Genomic DNA, 12,809 nt, shown 5'->3' with positions numbered 1-12,809 from the left:
GCTAATGCTTTAATATTCATAGACTCACAAAGTATTCTTATTCCTTGGAATTCTCTACTCTTTTTGTTTTGTATTCAAAATCTTATACAACGCACTTCAAAAGCACCATTAATATTGTATTCTCTTTTAAGGCACACACAAAAAATTACTATTTATTAAAAATTACAGAGCTTATTCTTCTTCTTGTATCTTCTTTGAAGTGAAGTATGAGAACCATTCTAAGAACCCATCTTCTCTGTGACAGAGCTCGTGTACAAACAGTTCTCAGAAGTAAGGTTGGTTTTCATAGAATTTTCATGGACATCACTGAAGCGAAATAAACCAAAGGACATTTTTTTTTAATTTTCTAGGCTCGTAGTTCTCTTCGAAGAAGAAGAAAAAAAAGCTTATACAAAATCGCAAGTTATTAGAAAAGTAATCATCTGTGTTTTAGGCTTTTTATACTTAGGCAGGTACTATACTAGGACCGACCGAGGACCAACTACGAAAGCAAAAAAAATCAACTTCTCATTATAAAAGTCAGTGATAAAGAATTTTTGAATGGATACAAAGGCAGAAAAAAGAAATGTTTCCTTCATTTCCAAGGACTAACAGTGTTGTGTAGGTATTAAAAGATTGTTTCTTATTCGGCTTATTCGTTCTTTTCTAATGCTCTGAGTTTTTTTGTATATACCTAATGTTGGTTTGTACTTTTTGTCTTTTTGTTCGTGCGGTATAGTTTTTGAAACTTTAAGGACTTTGTAAAGGATTCTCGTTAAGATAAGCGTAGGAAGTATCCTTGTCCCCATTTTTATTTCTTGGTTAACCACCAGCAATCAGCCATAAGTGTATGGTTCAATCAACCGATTTGGTTGTTGGGAATAAAGGAGCCTTTGGATGAATGAATGGGTACGAGAATCAAACGAAGGAATAGGCCGTTTTTGAAATCATGTTTGGTAAACCACAAAAATGGCAATGGATACAATCTAATCGTAAGAGCAACTAAATGCCACCTAGTCGAGGGACTTATTTCTTCGGAGTTGCCATTTCGATCTCAAGTTAGTTCGTTTCTCATTTAGCAATTCAATTCTCAAAGGAATTTCCATAAAAGCAGGGTTCCTTTTAGTTTTGTTTTCCTTGTGTTGTTTGGGCCCACACAATTTTCGAAGAAAACAAATGTTATGTAGATATTGTGTGCGTATACGAGTAAACAGTTATGGCCGAAATAATAGAAACAAAAACAATTTTTTTAATCCAAAACGTTATTTTTGTATTTTTTTTTAATAAGCGCGCACTAAAGGGTCTTTTTTATACCCTTATTATGCCAAAGGAGAGTCTGAGCACTGAGAATTCCTGAAAATTGCAATGGCTGAGAAAACAAGAGTGTATTTAGGAATTCCAAATTCGCGTTGTACGGGTAAAGAACGAATCTCTATACTTGAAAGTAGGACCGAAGTTGGCCTCAAGGATGTACTTGTGAGCATACCTTGAAGTACGAGTATTAAGCCTAGTACGCTGCTGATGCGAAACGAAATTTCCCATACAAAAATGACATGACGAAATCATAAACGAAAAATTTCGCTGTGCTTTTCGTTTTTCAGTACGCTGCTGAACAACGAAATGTGTCATTTTAGTGGATAGCTGTACTAGATTTTTTAGTACAATTCTCCACTCTTTTCGTTCTCAATTTAATTGCCCGGTATATTAATTGCTTGCGAAATTTTGACGTTTAATTTATTTATTGGAAAAAATTGTTTACAAATCAAAATTGAAAATTGTTTACTCGTGACTTTCGGTGTTTTTCATTTTAATATATATATGTATATATAATATATACACAAATATTTTTCCGTTGTGGTTTTCGTTTTAATTTCGCTCTACACTTGGAGACCACCAATGGAAGTTTACCAAAACCAGCAGCTGAAAAATTAGCCGTCCTTGGCCGAAGCCGGGATTAAAAACCAGGATCTTTGATAACAACGAAATTACAAATAGAGATTTTGAGATTGACAGAAGGTCAAATCTTGGTAAAAAAAATGTATGAAGAATATCAAGTATGAAAGTTATTAATTGTTAATCAAATTGGGAAAAAAAAAATCAAACGGTTTAACACTTCCCGTAGTACCGGGAAAACAGACTTTTGACGCGAAGGTCAGAAGGACGAGTTCGAGGTATATGAAACAAAAGAAAACACTTCATTTTCACTTTCTCCAACAGCTACCGTAGTCCTTCCTCAACAACTTTCCTTAAAGCAGAACAAAATCTTCAATTCAATAAAATTAAAAAAAAAATTAGCGTACAAAAATTACGTCTTTTTCAAAAAAAAAAACACACAATTTTCGTAAATCTTCTAATCGCTTTGGGTGCAATCCAAAAATTGACCATCATCATGGCGAGCTTGATCCTTCCGGCTACTTGCCCTCAGGCAATCCTCTCGGATCTTATGCGTGGTGATTGATCTGTCTCGGTCCCGCAACTTCCTCCATCCATAAGATTGGGGTGTGCGACCGAGAAGCCAGGTATCTTTCATCGCACGCGATCTCTTTAAAGAGGTGATGCGATCACCCTGTAGCTCTGTAAGTGAGTTCAGCTCTTCACTTTCGAACCCATTCCAGCCAAGAATTTCTGAAAAATCACGAGGAATTCCATCGCATTACCGGGTACCTACACGCGCTAGATTTGGGTTGAGAAAAAACTACTTATGTCGTATTGAAGAAAGTCGGTAGTCAAGCCTATAATTAAAATGAAAGTTATTAATATATTCGTTAATACTTTATGATGGGCTCTCGGCCTAAAGACCATCGGCCTACTAAGTTAGAGATGGTGTGACTTTCCTGCACACATTGTTGGGCTGGGTATCGTCTTTATGCCTTGATGACCTTATTTATCCAATCCTTTCGTGGAATCCTTTTGCACACTTTGGTGAGACCTGTTAAATTTGCTTTCCCAAAATGCTAGAAGAGCAGGTTACTAGCTGCTGGTCCAGGTTTCTACTAAACTCTTCTAGAATTTTTAGGCCGCAGTAAGAATTCGTTAAGGGTGGTTAGCTACAATTGAGGTGAAACTTGTTGTGGTAAAATTTATCGCAACAAAACCAAGTAAAACCCGCATTTGTATCTCAAATATTGGTTTGTTATTCAACATTCAAAAAAGAGGAGTTTTAGAGTGTTTTTTCTTTTCCAGTTATTGTAATTAAATCTATAAAAAGGTTGTATTTTTATTTAAGACTTTATCCGAATAGCAAAACATTCAATTTCTGAAAAAAAAAAAACAATGGCATTTAATTCCGCCGCAAAGTTTCCGCCAAAATAACGTAAACACGAATGTTTTTTTAGACTTTTCCACTTGTATGCCCATTTCAAATACTTTGATGTAGCTTTTGCATGGCATTTTAGATAATTTATATTTAAATGCAAAAATAATTAAATTTGAAATTAACAAATGTTCCTAATATTTTGGTCATTGCTATATACGAAACGGAACCGAACGCAGAAAAAAGGATGTGTTTAAAGTTTTCAATTTGTGTGTTGTGTGTGCAAGTTCGGGTGCTGGTGAAAAACAGAACTTTTTGGGTTCTGTTTTTCAGTTTAGTTGTAATTATTTTTAATTATAAGTTTTAATTAATGGGCAATTTTTTTGTTCAGCTTTGTTTCTCTTGTTAGGTGAAAGGTTTAAGTTCCGTTTTTGGAGGGTTTTTTAAATATGCATATGTTGGGTGTTTGTGTTGAGAAAAGCGTGTTGCGTTCAACAGTTGAAAATTTGTTATGAAACTAATTTTGCATAAATAGGAACAAGTTAAGTGTGTGTGTTTTTTTAGAGGCAATAATTTATAGTTTTTAATTAATGATAAATGGCAGCAAAGGAAAACCTTTTGACTTAACGTCTTGCATAAAAGTTTTTAAAAACAACCAAACTGCTGTTTGTTGTTTTGCAATGTGTTCGTATAATTTTATGTGGCTTTAGTGGTCATGGATATTCAACAGGGTGTGCCATTTAGTGGTTTCTTGTAAGTCATAGGTTATTTAATAGTGACAGCTATTCCCAATTCGAAATTTTGACAAAAAGTCAGACTAAACATGAGCATAAAGCATAAAACATAAAAGCTTAAATGATCTGAAGATATTAATGTCACACTAAATATGAATTTTTTGTATTGTCTTAAAAATAAGTCTTGTCTTAAAAACTCAAAGCTTAAACTGCAATTTTTTGAAAGGTTTTTTGAAAGATTATGATCCGAATTTATCAGTTTTCCATCAATTTGAAAGTATTTTAAATAATTTCTAACTCTGAAACGGTCCTCGAAATCTATTTTTGAAACATATGCATAGCATTTAAAAACGAAGACAGATTTTAAATAAGCAAAATTTGAATCTTTATCATTTTAATAATATTGACAAAAATTTAAACCAATAGCTAAAAACAACACTTTTTTAACGAACTAAAACTTGTCCAAAATTCCTTAAATTTAATGTAAAAGCAACACAATAATTAAAAAAAAAAAAATTCATCGGTTTAAATTTCAAGTTACCTTTTACCTAAATTCTGAGACAACATTTTTTTCATCATTTTTTATTCTAAAACCGAAATCTTTCCAACTAAATTTTCAAATATTTTACTTATTTCCTTATTTTTCTCTTCCTCTAGATGATGATCCATGCCTGGCAGAACTACAAACTCTACGCGTGGGGCAAGAACGAATTGAGACCGCTCAGTCAGCGAGCACATTCAGGCAGTATATTCGGAAGCTATGATCTTGGGGCAACCATTGTTGATGGCCTTGATACACTGTACTTGATGGGTCTTGAGAAGGAATACCGTGAAGGACGTGATTGGATCGAGAGAAAATTCTCATTGGACAATATCTCAGCAGATTTGTCTGTTTTCGAGACGAATATACGTTTTGTTGGTGGTCTTTTAACCCTCTACGCTTTCACCGGTGATCCAATGTACAAAGAAAAAGCTCAACATATAGCCGATAAATTATTACCTGCCTTCCAAACACCAACTGGTATTCCATACGCATTGGTCAATGTCAAGACCGGAATGAGTAAAAACTATGGCTGGGCATCGGGTGGTAGTTCGATTTTGTCCGAATTTGGAACATTGCATTTGGAATTCTCGTATTTGAGTGATATCACTGGAAATCCATTGTATCGGGAACGAGTTCAGACAATTCGACAGGTGTTGAAAGAAATTGAAAAACCCAAAGGACTCTATCCAAATTATTTGAATCCAAAGACTGGAAAATGGGGACAACGTGAGTACTGAACAATATTGTCTTTAATTGAAAAATTCTTGAAATTTACATTCTTCCATTTTATTTTTTTGTCTAGTTCATATGTCACTTGGTGCTTTAGGAGATAGTTTTTATGAATATTTGCTCAAGGCTTGGCTACAATCTGGACAAACCGATGAAGAAGCACGACAAATGTTTGACGAAGCCATGACAGCGATTATTCAGCGTATGGTTATGACAAGTCCTAGTGGATTGACTTATGTTACTGACATGAAATTTGATCGTCCTGAAAATAAAATGGATCATTTGGCCTGTTTTGCTGGTAAGTTTTTGTCTTTTGCATCTTCTCGTCCCAAGTCTCAATAAATATTTTGAATACACAAAAAAAATAGGTGGTCTATTTGCCCTTGGAGCGAATACAAGACAAAATGAACATACTGAAAAGTTCATGGAAGTTGGAAGGGGCCTAACGAATACATGTCACGAAAGTTATATTCGAACTCCAACAAAACTAGGACCAGAAGCTTTTCGGTAAGAATTTTTTTAATTAAACAAACAAATTTTAAATAATAAAATAAATGTTATTTCTGTGTTTATAGTTTTGGAGAAGCAGCTGAAGCTCGTGCAATGAAATCTCAAGAAAAATACTATATTCTTAGACCAGAAACATTTGAAAGTTATTTTATTCTTTGGCGACTGACCCACGATCAGAAGTATCGTGATTGGGGTTGGGAAGCGGTAGAGGCCTTAGAGAAACACTGTCGGACACCGCACGGTTATTCAGGATTGAAGAACGTGTATCAAGATGTACCACAAAAAGATGATGTACAGCAGAGTTTCTTCCTTGCTGAAACATTAAAGGTAAGGATTGAATATATGCAACAAAACCGTTAAGAGTCAACTAAAAAAAACGAGTTGGTATAAACTCAATGATATAGAATTATTTTATGTCAGTTTTAAATGTTCAAGGAATTTGAGAAATTCATAGCATTTCACCGCTAAACTTTATCAAGATTCACTTAATTTTTCAACCTGGTTCTTAGCTTCTTTAAGCTGATTTTACTCGATTGACTTCTATTGTTGTGGAAATCAACTTACTTAGGAGCACTGAGTCGGATCAATTGAAATTCAAACAAATCACTTCCAAAGAACTCAACAAAGTCCAATGTCAGTAGTCAAAAAGAATTCATCGCACGTCTTATTTTTACTCTTCTAGCACATTTGACCAGAGTGTCATGTTTTCAAATTTATCGGGTCGAACAAGTCCAGTTAGAGAAAGAGCTCCTTAGAAACTCGTTTGACAATTCGAGAAAGCCGAGTAGGACGATCTCAATAATTTGCTCAAAATGTGCTCTATATAAAAGTATCAGATCCAAAGTAAGTTATGGCTCGATTTGAACTGAAAAGAAATTATCAACAGCTTCAGGTGTTTTTGAGCAAACCTAACTGATTAAACCCGGTAAAGGCCTAAATCGTCCATATTCCAATGATTAAATGTATGAATGACCAAAAATTTGTTAAAAAAATTTGTAAAAAATAAAAGGCCGCTACGCCCCTTGTCAATGACACTCCTAACTTGTTCGAAACGGCGCAAATCGAACATTGCCTAATACTGTCAACACCTATGATTCTATGGGAGAACGACCAATATTTCTTCGTACTCGTAATGTGCCGAATCCTCTTAAAAATCTTAAATGCGCTGGTCCGGATGGTATCCCCGCTATTATTCTGAGAAGATGTTATGACACGCTAGGAAAAGGCTTGCGTAAGCTTTTTCATTTATACTATTCTTCTGAGCTAGTACTGAGTAGTTGCAAAACAGGATTTGTTCAGTTAGTCTTGAAAAATTCTAGTCCCCCCAAATTATTATTAATGTCCAATTTCACTTACGCCCCTTATTTTAAAAGTCACGAAAACGCTGATTTATTAACTATTTAAAAAACTTGTGATCTCATTGTTCACCTCACCGAATAGTAAAACAAGTCTTTACACAGTTTTGGAGAAAGTAAGGTTATTGCTCTTGATACTTCATACGCATTTTTATTTGGTCTTCTTTCTATGTTGCGTTTGCAATTTTCTTTGGAACAGCTCCAAATAAGTTGTATTGGACGATGAAAATTAAATGCTGGTGAGCCACAGGGTTCCGCTTTTTCCTCGAATCTCTTTCTCATTTTTACAAATGATCTTTTGTCTGAAACTTCTAACCCACTACATTGTTTCGCTGATGACAGTACCCTCTGCTTTTCATATTCGTTCTTAGATTCTTATCCTTGTTCTTCGGATGTGGACTACCGACAACAGCGTATAATTAGCTCATTAAATTCTGATCTTGACAGCATTGTTCAATGGGGATTCAAAAACTGTGTGTAATATAATGCTTCGAAAACTCAATGCTGTCTACTGTCACAAAAACGTAACCCTCCCCCAATGCCACTATCCATGGGTGGTACTTGCATCGAGGAGATTGAACAACTAACATCACAATCCACTTGTTGTGGAATGATCACATAATTGACATCGCCAAAAATGCTACTAAGTGTTTACGACGATGCAAGAAGTTTTTTACCCCTTCTGATCTGTCTTTACAAAGCTTTTATTCGTCCAAAACTTGAGTATAACTCTCAAATTTGGGCTGGAGCTCCAATAACGTACTTGAGTTTTCTGGATAGAATTGAAAAAAGAGCTCTAAAAATGATTGAAGATAGTTCTCTTACCGAGACATTTACTTCTCTTGAACAACGCCGCAAGGTCTCATGACTGTCAGTGTTCTATCGTTACTTTTATAAACAGTGCTCTATTGAAATAACCAGTTGCATTCCTCCCCTTAAACAATTCAACCGTAATACCCGTACTACTAGAATGCCCATTAGTTTACCCTAGAGCCCAATTTCGGACTTACAGAGATTCTTTCTTAAGCCGCACTGCACGAATGTGGAATGCTTTACCAAGCTCAATACTTCACACTCATTACATTGTGCACACATTAAAAATAAAGGTGCATCGGTTTCTCCTTTCTAATCCTATCCTCCTTTCTTAATTTCACGTACTGTGCTTAATCATTATAAGGGTATTCATAACCCCTTTAGGCTCTAGAGGCAAGGACAGACAGAACAATTCGTCAGAACCACTTTCTTCGGCTTCTCGCTTTCAAAATTTTGTACGAATGCAAAAAACAAAATTTAGTTGAAGCCACTTGAACATCGTCTTAAAGTTTTTTACCTCACTCTTCTTATCGTTTATTTAACAAACTATGTTTTAGTCAAATAGCCAGTTGCACTCAATCTCATACTTGAGCTTCTATGAATGCCCAATCGGTTTAACGTTTACCTTTTATCTCCAATCTGGTCGGGTCGTACTATGATGTACAGAGATTCGTTCTTTAGCCGTACTACGCGAATGTGGAATGCCTTGCCGTGCTTTAAGAATTCACTTCAAAATTAATGAATACTGAAACTTGTCTAAATCCTTTTGAGTTATTAGTTAAAACGACCGTTTTCTTTTACTACCTTAACTTCAATATCTACTGAAGGACATCATCATCTTAAGCTATTTTCTCTTAACCCTCAAATAGATATACATATATTAATAATAATTTAAATTACTTCATTCCAGTACCTGTACCTGCTGTTTTCCGATGACTCACTGTTACCCCTAGACGAATGGGTATTCAACACTGAGGCACATCCCCTACCCATCAAGGGTGCCAACATTTACTACCGCATGGCGACAACATCATCGTCGGTGCCTTCATCAAATACACCTTAAGGCGATTCTCCATTAGTTGTAATTTACAAATTAGGTCCATTAATACAATTATTTATGCATCTCTAAGTATGGTCTGGCTAAAACGCTAAACCAATGACAGAAAATACAAAAAGAAAATCCAATCAAATCAAACGACGACGATGATTATGATGATTTGTGGTATTTTTTTGTTTTTAATTTAAATTAGTTTTCCGTCGTTAAATTTGTTGCATAAGAAAATACCAGATACAAAAACAACAACAACAAGTAAAGTTCGCGGTCGTTTCCGCAATATTGTGTTCTTGATATAAACAAAACAAAATGATATTTAAAATAAAATTATAATAAAATAATTAACAATAATAGAAAAACAACAGAAATAATAACAACAACAGTGAAGTGATATGATGTGTGTGTAAATATTGCTGCAAGAGACAGTCTCAGGGCATATTCTTGAGACCCCCTTCTTCCCCTCTTGACACATTTCTTTATTTTTATTTATAATTATTATAAATAAACTTTTATTTAAGTTTGTTTTTCTTTTATATTTTTGTCTTGTTAAGTTGCATTGTATTAAAGCTAAATCGAATATTAGTTTATTCTTTTATCTTCTTCTGTTTTTCGTGATCATTTTTACAGGCAGCTTTTATTCTGAATTGTTAATAATTTGTTTTTAATTTTAATTGAATGCTGTTACTGTTTTAATATTAAACAAACAAAAAATTAAATATAAAAGAAAAATCTTGACTCTGGGGTACTCATTATGCGTAAGCGTGTGAATAAACTATATAGGACTTACCGTTATCTTTATATCTACATTATATTAATAAAATAACTTAGTAATCTCATAGATGTGTATGAATTTATAAATATGTAATACGAAAAATCACTTTTTGGGAAATTTTCCTATTTTTACATCAATTTTATTTTTTTAATTAATTAATTGCATGATTGTATAATGAATAAACAAAGAATCATCATAAGAAAATTAGTTAATAAAACTTTTAAATAAATTTAAAAAAAAGTAAAAAAAAAAAACAAAAATTCTCAATTGTAAATATAATAAAAAATAAAAATATAAAACAAAACAAAAAGTAAATCAAATATATTTAAATATTTAAAGTAAAATGTACTCGTTTTCTGTTTTGTTTCTTACTTAATAATAATGTTTTTTTGTTTGTTTTATATTTGTTTAGGTAATTCATATAATTATAATGTTAATTGCAATTACAAAACAAAAACACAAAATTTAAATTAATATGTAATTGTTGATTGAGCGACCATTAAAATGAAACAAAGAAGCATATTTGTAATTTATAGTTTGTAAAATTAAAAAACAAAAAAAAAAACTTTTGAAAAATAATATAAACAAAATTCCAAGGGATATAAATTTAATTCAAATATTTATATATACATTATAAAAAAAGGTAATTACAAAAATTTACGAAAACAAAAATGGAACAGATAGTTTTTAATGGATCACCATAAGAATTTTATAATAATTATTAAAAAAAAAAAACAAGATTTATTAAGTAACAAGTACAAGAGAGTTAGGAAAATTTTAATCAAAGATAAAGAAAACAAAAATAAGAACAACAATTTTAAAATATATATAACAACTTGTGTAAATTAAAAGAAAAAATCTACATTAATAAAAACTGAAAAACTTAAGTCTTTTAATGAACATTGTATTTTTTTTTCTTGACAAATTTTAAAATTTGGTTGGAATGTTTTGGGTAAGCATTCTGGTATTTATAAGTTTTGGACGGGATCGTAACGAAATTCCGCAAAACAAAATTCCGCGTAACGAAATCCCGACGATTAACATGGGAGAATATCAACAGCCTTTTGTACAATAAATCAAAAAAGAATATGAATTGTCCTTTGCTCAATAACTGCTCACGAAACGAAAAATTAAAAAAAATAAATGATCTTAACGAATTTCTTGCTACGGTTGGCAAAAAAATCATAACTAAATGTCCGACTCAAAACATATTCTATCCCACCAAACTGCAATTGGAAAGTTTTATACTAGGAAAGACAACACCAGAACTTATAAAAACTATTATGTGTGGACTTAAACCATCAAAAGCTAAGGATGTAGACAATGTTTTTTCTTCACTACTAAAGGAATGCAGTACAGAGCTTTGTAAACCAATCTCCATACTAATCAACAAATCATTAAGAGAGGGATATGTTCCAAAGATGATGAAAGTGACCAGGGTTATCCCTATCTTCAAAAGTGGTGACATAGATGACTTCAATAGTTATAGCCCTATTTCAATTCTACCTATTATATAGAAAATTATGGAAAAAGTTGTAAACCAGCAATTAATGGAGTATATCGAGCGTAATAAGCTCTCAACCTCTAAACAATATGGATTCCGGAAAAAGTCAGGTATGAGTACAGCGCTGATAGATATGGTATCAAACCTTCAAAAAAATAAGGACAACCGTAGTAATGTTGGTGCACTTTTCATAGACCTGTCAAAAGCCTTCGACACAGTCGACCATACAATTTTGCTGAGAAAGCTCTTTGCCCTAGGAGTAAGAGGCTCCTCCTTCAATTGGTTTAGATCCTAACTCTTAGAGCGTTTTCAGTACATCAAAATAGACGATTGCACGAGTGAAAGACAACCGGTTACGACGGGAGTACCACAAGGAAGTGTTCTTGGACCAACCCTTTTTTGCTTATACGTACAGGACTTTGCAAACCTCCCACTGAATGTACATCCAGTTCTATTTGCAGATGACATAAGCTTGTTGTATTCCACAAACTCACCTGCAGAGATCGAGTGGCAAATGAATTCTGATCTTAAAAAGATTGAGACTTGGATGAACGCGCAAAAACTATGTGTAAACGCCCGTAAAACGAAGTATATCGTATGCACCAAATCCAATACCCCACTACGAATTGTGTAACAAGAAGATGTAGTTGAACGAGTCAGTGAATTTAAATATCTTGGCCTCTGGGTGGACTCAGCGTTAGATTGGAACTTCCAAATTTCGAAACTATCGAAAAAACTGTCTTCGCTTGCTTTTGGTCGAATCCGATACAGCGTTCCTGAAAATCTAAAACGAACAATGTACTTTTCTCTTTTTCATAGCCATTTGACCTATGGAATCAACATTTGGGGTACAGCAGTTCATGGCCTTCTACAAACCTTGCAAGTAGTGCAGAATAAGGCATTAAAAAACTTGTTCGGATTTGATTGGCTTACAAACACCCGACGGATTTATAAACAGCTGCAGATTTTGAATGGTCAAAGATGAAATCGAAATAAATATGGTGACTCACATTCACAAGATAGTGCTTACGGAGGTTCATACACACACCCAGCTGACTACAAGAAGTAACTTACACCATACAACATACTCAAAAAAATATGGAAGATCCAAGATCCAAGTCTATTCAGTATTATAACAAACATTCTGATGAGATCAAGAAATGTAATACTTTAAAATTTAAACTTCACGTTAAAGCCATGCTACTGTCAAAATACAATATTTAAAAGGTCAATGTTAATTGTCATAGAGTAAACTGTAAGAATAAATTTTGTCTCCTTTTCAAATTTTTTGTCTCTACTGTATCTTAGTATGTCACACAAATTTCTTTTTTGCTATTCAATTGTTGCTTGATGTTTAAATTTCCACTTTTTATTAAATTTTGTTTGTTGTTCCCATTGTCAAATACTTATTGTACTTATATTTAACACTTTTAATTACATAATTACATAAACATTATTGTAAAAACTATACAGCCTGTTACGAGATTCATCTCATAAGGCATTCTGAATAAATAAATAAATAAATAAATTTCATATTTTTTGTGTGACACGCACAGAAAATG

At 33.2% G+C, this 12,809-nt stretch overlaps 1 protein-coding gene across 4 annotated transcripts in view; it reads left to right on the top strand.

Annotated features, from left to right (window-relative positions):
• LOC129944419 (mannosyl-oligosaccharide alpha-1,2-mannosidase IA) overlaps positions 1 to 10,630 on the top strand; it is a 317,254-nt gene extending 306,624 nt beyond the window's left edge. For all 4 annotated transcript variants that reach the window (XM_056053837.1, XM_056053835.1, XM_056053834.1 and 1 more), the window contains 5 exons: positions 4,624 to 5,236; positions 5,313 to 5,537; positions 5,608 to 5,746; positions 5,815 to 6,076; positions 8,828 to 10,630. In XM_056053837.1, the coding sequence (XP_055909812.1) occupies positions 4,624 to 5,236; positions 5,313 to 5,537; positions 5,608 to 5,746; positions 5,815 to 6,076; positions 8,828 to 8,980 (1,392 nt within the window). In that variant the 3' untranslated portion in view covers positions 8,981 to 10,630. The remainder of the gene's footprint in view (positions 1 to 4,623; positions 5,237 to 5,312; positions 5,538 to 5,607; positions 5,747 to 5,814; positions 6,077 to 8,827) is intronic.
• Positions 10,631 to 12,809: the final 2,179 nt, after the last annotated feature.

Source organism: Eupeodes corollae, chromosome 2 (assembly GCF_945859685.1).
Source record: "Eupeodes corollae chromosome 2, idEupCoro1.1, whole genome shotgun sequence".
In the NCBI taxonomy this organism is placed as follows: domain Eukaryota; kingdom Metazoa; phylum Arthropoda; class Insecta; order Diptera; family Syrphidae; genus Eupeodes; species Eupeodes corollae.
Note: the sequence above shows the minus strand (reverse complement) of the source record. Positions and strands in the feature narration are given on the sequence as shown.